A 6830-nucleotide genomic window follows, 5' to 3' on the forward strand; every position below is an offset into this window, starting at 1 on the left:
TTATTATAAAATAAATAATAAAAATTAGGTTGAAATTAAATTTGGAAGAAAGAGACTTTAGACAGTTTAATCAAAAATTTCTTTTGCCAAGAACTGTGCCAAAACAGAAGAGGATATCCTCAAAAATGTAAAACGATTACAATGGAAAGCTGTATATACAATTCAAAACAACTAATTAGAAAGTACGTTTTAAATTAATTAAAAATAAATAAGCAAAAAAGAAAATAAATAAAAAAAAAAAAAAAAAAGCCTTGGAAAATGGGAAAAACAACCCAAAAGTGACAAAAAAAAAAAAGAAAAACAAAAAAAAGCAAAAAAACAACAAAAAAAGTAAATCGTTTTGGTGAATTGATTGAGAGCCACCTTTTGAAGAATACACGTTTTACTGTTGGAATAACTACTAAGTGAGCTGTTGGGATAAAATATCTTCATGGGGAAAAGGTAAAAACAGTGCCAGCAGACTGCGCATCACCGTGCTTTCTCTAGTCCATGTTCCAGGGTACCCTTTGCCATTCCCCATCATGAAGCACAGCTATGTTTTCTCTTGATTTAGTTTGCTGTTATAGCAGTCCCTTGACAGCCCACAGAACAACGGATAGGACAATGACTTACTACTTAGTCTTGCAGCATGGTAGAAGCACCAGGACAATGGACACAATCTCAAACAGAAGACTTTACATTTGTTCAATTAAAATTTATCACATTCGACAGCAGTTAGAAAGTATGTGGAATTGGGAGTCAGAGATGTCAGTTCAGAACTGGGATCTACTGGTGAGTTCTTGCATAATCTTGGATGAGCCTTTCTTAACACATTACCGACCTCACTCATGAAAGGGAATCAGGTGAATTTAGATAAAATAAACGAAAACTCTTTGTAAAATGTAAAGCACTAATGGACCAGGGAATGGCATGAGTTAAGTAAATACTTGTCTTACACTTTCTTTTGATGAATGGGGCTCTCCCCCGTCAGCCTATAAAGGACATATCTGAAGTCAGTAACACCTTGATTTTCTATGATGAAGCTGGAGCTTTTACGGGCGCCATAAATCAAAGCCCCAAAGTTGATGATGGAGGAAGGGCTGATGTTGTATTTGGAGAACACTGCATTCACAGAAAACTTAATTGGAATGCTGGCAATGATTTCACCTCCTTCCGCGATATTGGGTTCAATGATCTAGAGAAAGAAGGATTGGGAAGATGTCAGCTACCGGCATAGCTCCAGAATTCTCATGACTGTTGACTTCATTCCCTATTTTCATCATTGACATGAAGCCAAGTTCTTTAGTTCATTTCTTTATATTACTGCATCGACAATGTTAGCAAATACTAACATCCAGCTTACTAGCCATGGATCGACAAAGGCCAATTTTGCCTCCTGTTTCACTTTCCCACTCTTTTTTTGCACTTGATGACTCAACTCAGCTTCCTTGTCTCAGGTGCTCCTCAAAGACCAGGGTCCACATTTCCTCTCTGGCACTCTCAATTTCTGATGACTTGCATACCTCCCACATGATCTACCTGTGCCTGCTAGTTGGAGACCAAACGCTGGTGCATCCTTTCTGGTTGCCACCCAGGCCAGCCCACACTCGTTGTCCTTGAGGTGTGGCTTAGACCATGTACTCTTCTTTTTGACATGAGTCCTACAGTGCTGCCACTGAAGGAGTCTTCCCTTTGAGCTCTCTTACCTGACAGCGCAGGATTGGCTGGTGCTCTATCTTCACTTCCTTTCTTGCACGGAATAACACCTGGACATTTGTGGGCTTTTCCGTTGTGGTCAGTGAGCCCTTCCTGGGTTGGACTGAGATCATAGAATTTACATTGGCCACTGAAATCCCTACGGGGTCCACAGAAAAGCTGAAAGACAAGAATAAAAGTCACTGGAAGTAGTTATTTAGGGAAGCCGAGACACTAGAGAGGAGACTCCAGACTGTTAAGAGACTGCAGTGTCTTTTGCCTGCTTAAATACGATGCCTAGCAGTGTCCTCTGTGCCTTGGACTCTGTGACCACTCCTCTTTAGCCAGGGTTGACAGGGCCAGGGATTAATGCTGAGGCAAAGATAGCCATCTCTATCCTGTGATCAAGAAGTGACCTTGCAGGAGATCTCCGTCCAAAAGGGACATTTGATGCTGGGTAAGGATCAACTAAATTAATTACTCTCTCTTTCTTTCCCTCTGTCCCTCCTACCCGCCTGAGACTGAATACAGTACACAGAGAGGGAACAGTGATGCAGAAGAAGGGGATCTAAGAAAAAAGAGAAAACAGGGGGCAGAAGCCATGCAACAGAGGCACTCGGAAAGGGAGGTCATGGCCCAGTGGGGGTGAGGTGAGAAGCCAAAGAGAAAAGCTGACTCATGAGAATGACAAGGGGACTGGAGAAGGAGCAGGAACTTAAGCTGAGGTGAGACGCCTGGAGGTGCTGTGGGAACCCAAACGTCATCTCCATGTCCCAGGAGACCTGGTCACTCCTGCTGCATGCTGGGTGCCTGTGCTTCCTCACCTCCCTGCACAAACCCCTCGTCACCTGTTTCAACCTAAGGGTGACTCTGTTCCATGTAACCTAAGAGAGAAGAGCTAATACCCTGTCATTATCTGAAACAAAACTCGAGAATGGGTAAGATTCCATTTAGCTAATTCCAAAGTACCAGTGGCTCCCTTCTAGGTTTGTTAAGCTTTTACTTACATTTATTTATTTCAATCCACAGTTCTAACTAACAGTAGTACTGAGGTTGGACCCCTCTCTAATTTCAGCATCCTATGGGCTAAAATGAAACCATCATGAATACACTGAATTTCTTCCAAGTCTGCTAGGGAAAGTCCTTTTATAAACTGTGAATTCTACTGGGGGAAACATGCTCTTTCACAGAAATCTATTGGCCATGGGTGCTGGCACTGCCACTGAGGGTTGTGTGACCCTGCTCTAGTGACCTCCTCCCTCTCCCCCACCCAGTGCCACTCTTTCCTCCTGAGGAATCTCCTTTATTTAGTGTGTCATTTTTAATCTCAAGAGATGAGAGTTCTACTCCAACAGGCTTCTACGAGTTCACTTCTACGAGGTGAACTTCTACTCCAACAGGCTGCATTTGAAATGTATAACACAGTGGTTCTTAAAATTAAAAAAGAGAAGTGGAACATCCCTTCTTCACATGAAATCTCATGTGGAATGTCAACTTACGAAACAGGGAAGAGCTAAAAGGAGGGCGGGACCACCTCTCGCCCCAGCATCTCCTCCTCACAACCTGTCCCCCTTGGTCTCTTCCCCTACCCCAGACCCCTGTGACACCATGTGCATTCACAGGGCCCTTAAGGGTCCCTATAAAGCCATGGAGTTGGGAGCACTGTAAAAATCTCTGCTGTCTTAGCAATTGAAATTCCATTCGTTGAAGGCAAGAGAGGCTAAGAGCAGAAATGATTCTTATGATTTCCACAATCAATTATTTTTCTTAAATCTCCCAGACACACTCTTCTCTCCATGAGTGGACACAGACGACCCACATGCCTGCTGGTTTTCAGGTTACCTGAACATGATCTCGTATTTCCCACGGTTCTTCAGTTGTAGAGGCTGCTTCACCTCCTCCATGACCCTCACAATCCCAAAATCGAGGCCTCCTTCGGCTCCTGCAGAGGCCAGGGCGGGGTTGGGGATGGGTGAGAGGGGATGACAGAGAGAAGCAGGGGAACTTCCTATTGACATTCGCATGGAGAATTCATGATGACAATTTCAGAGAATTCGTTTTCTGAAAACATCATGGCTAGAAAAACCTCTTCTAACTGAGTCTTAGTAAGCAAACAACAGACCCTGCTCTCACACCCAGTTCAACAGGGCAGTTCCCTTTGGCTTCTATCCTAGGACCACTGACCTTCCTTTTATGTCTCCCATTAGCTAAAACTTAAAAAAAGAATTTGTATCAGATGTTTACTACGCACAGTTTGGACATTACACATAAATTTATATTGCTTTACTTAGCGTTACATCGTAAGCATTTCCACACATAAAAACCCCTCACTGATGTGATCTTAATGGTTGCATAACATATCATGATATGACTGTTCCAGAATTTACAGTATTATTCCTACAATATCTTTGTACACAAGACTAATGACATCTAGGCAAAAATGTAGCTATAACTTCCTATGAATCCTGAGGACACCTATCGGAGATAGGAGGGATAATGGAAAAATGCATGCTAAAGTGAGGGATCTAACTTAGGCATTGGGGCAGTGTAGCAGGCAGAATGATGCCACCCCTACCCCAGCCCCAGTGATGTGCACTGTCCTAACTCCTGGAACCCGTGAATATGCTAGTTTACATGGCAAAGGGGAAGTAAGGTATCAGATGGAATTTGGGTTGCTTATCATCTGACTTTAACATAAAGAGATAGATTATCCTGGATTCTCTGAGGGGCCAATGTAATCACAAGGATCCTTAAAAGCAGAAGAGGGAGATGAAAACTCGAGGACCATTGAGATGGCAGTGTGAGAGGGCTTGACCCGACCTTGCTGGCTTTGAAGGTGGAGGAAGGGACGATGAGCCAAGGAATGTGGGTGGCTTCTAGAGGCTAGAAAAGGCAAAGAAATGGATTCTTGCCCAGAGCCTCTAGAAAGAAATGCAGCCCTGCCAAAACCTCGATTTTAGCCTAGTGAGATTCATTTCAGATTTTCTGACCTATGGAACTGTCAGGTAATGAATCTGTATTGTTTTAAGCCACAAAGGTTGTGGTCATTTGTTATAGCAGTGATAGAAAACAGGCAGGAAGACAGGTACTCACCTCAGATGACTGTTCAGAAAAGAGCTCTGTGAAGTTTATCCTTGTGACCCCCTCCCCGCTAGCCCTGTCATCTCCAGTTGAGATCCACAGTAAGGTTGCTAACATCACTCAGGCTTAATTCCACCTGCTCCCCGACAATCCCTAGTCTTCCTCTTTATAGGAAATACATTACACTAAAAGATGTGACTTGAAGGGGTCAACGGACCTTTGGGGAAGGTGATGTCCAAGGCGATGTCGTAGGACTCTGCAAAGACCATGATGTTTTCAAACTGAACAACTCCCACAATATTCTCCGTGTCTAACACCTGTTGGGGTAAGAAATTCTTCAGTAAAAGCAAGACCCACGAGGTGTTTGGAACCTGAATTATGTAACATGCAGCGGGGATCAAGAAGATGTGGTATGAAATATTTTAGAAATGTATTTAGCTTTTGTCTTCATTGAGCATTTGGTAGGATTAGTGTTGTTGCTAACACCCTTTGGGGAATGCTGGTGTAGACAATCAACATAAGAATGAGGAAAAGAGGCTGCATTTTCTGTCATTTTCTTTCTGGTCCAACTACTGGGTTTAAATCATTTGCATGATTGTTGCTACATTACTGAAGATTGGACTGTGAATATACATTACAGAAAAGTATTCTTTAGAACCTTTAAAAAAACCCTGAAGAATATTTTTCTGACAGCGGCAATGGAAAACTTGTAAATACTTAATCATCTTTGCTCTACTAATTTTATAAATCTCAATTGTTCTGTTCTTTGTTTCTGGCTCAACGTGTGGAAAAAGTGCTAGATTTTTCATATAAAATAAGTGTTTAATGTTTCTCTTTTAAAAATTTCAAATGTTTTATTTATGTGAACATCATTATTAAAGTTGGAAATGTAAAAAAATATAATAATAATAATAAGCAAGACCGCAGCCTCCAGTTGCTCGGTGTCCTCTCCATTGTCATCCCTGGTGGTAATTCCTCCCTGAATGTTCTGAGGAACACCTACACTGGCGTCAGATGCCAGCTGGCCTTACTGTTGACTCTTGAGACCAACGAAGGGGTGATAAAGGGTCTGTATGTCAAGGTGAGGAGCCTTTGGGTAGTGGGCATGGCTTTCCTGCTTCTGCCTGAAGGGCACCTGCCTCTCTGCTGAAGCCTCAAGTTGAAAAAATAAGTCACCACTCCCCATTACTTATGTTTTGGATGCCAAGTTTTAACTCAGAGATTCCATCTTTTCTTTCATCAAGCATTTAACCAACGTCTCGCAGAACAAATTGGACCGACTTCCATTTTACCTTCTTTCTTTTGCTGCCTACCCTCTTACAGAGATGAAAAGAAGAAAGGCTGACAGGAAAAATAGGTCAAAGAACTTGGAACTTGGACTATCAGCTCCAGAATTTACATAGTACTTTTCTACTGATAGATGCCAAGTACCCAAAACATTTTATTCCCTTTGCTTCTTCACAGTGTGTGTGTGTGTGTGTGTGTGTGTGTGTGTATGTTTGATTAAATTTTGTAATTGAAGAAAATGGGGATTAAATTTTATAATTGAGGAAAATGGGGAGGACAATTTAAGAGGTACACAAATAAAAAAATGAGTTTACCAGGACGCTTTCCAAAGGGACCAGAAAGCAAGGCATTTCCTTGGGTAGATGTTGAAGGGATACAGTCTATGGGAGAGAAGTCTTAGGGCACTTTGGGGAGCCTGAGGGGAGACGCACTGTGTCTGCTTTCGCTGGAATATACAGGGAGGCCATATCAATTGTTAAAATACAGAAATGTTTCTATAACGGCTGGGAAACAGCTGTTACAATGACCTTTCCAAATATCCCTTTGCTGACTGCCTCCCACACCGCCTCTACTGTGAGAACCTGGAATCCCCATGATCCAGCAACCGAAGGACAAAGCCAGTATAGCTGGGACCCTCCACCAGCCATGTGGCCTGGGCCCCCTGTGCAGAGATCTGTGTTCACGTGGAGACTGGTGTTACAAATCTTTGACTCTCACCTTTGGGCTCACACACATTCGTGGATTGAATAAACCTATCAATATATGTTTTCAGCTACCTAAAGTCATGG

At 42.6% G+C, this 6830-nt stretch overlaps 1 protein-coding gene across 1 annotated transcript in view; it reads right to left on the bottom strand.

The window, feature by feature from the left end:
- HYDIN (HYDIN, axonemal central pair apparatus protein) overlaps window positions 1-6830 on the bottom strand; it is a 351593-nt gene that overhangs the window by 51797 nt on the left and 292966 nt on the right. Inside the window, exons 56-59 of the mRNA XM_023523662.1 lie at window positions 4973-5072; window positions 3517-3616; window positions 1686-1854; window positions 936-1174 (exon numbers count right to left, since the gene is read on the bottom strand). Of these exons, the coding sequence (XP_023379430.1) occupies window positions 936-1174; window positions 1686-1854; window positions 3517-3616; window positions 4973-5072 (608 nt within the window). The remainder of the gene's footprint in view (window positions 1-935; window positions 1175-1685; window positions 1855-3516; window positions 3617-4972; window positions 5073-6830) is intronic.

This window comes from Pteropus vampyrus, unplaced genomic scaffold (assembly GCF_000151845.1).
Source record: "Pteropus vampyrus isolate Shadow unplaced genomic scaffold, Pvam_2.0 Scaffold399, whole genome shotgun sequence".
In the NCBI taxonomy this organism is placed as follows: Eukaryota; Metazoa; Chordata; class Mammalia; order Chiroptera; family Pteropodidae; genus Pteropus; species Pteropus vampyrus.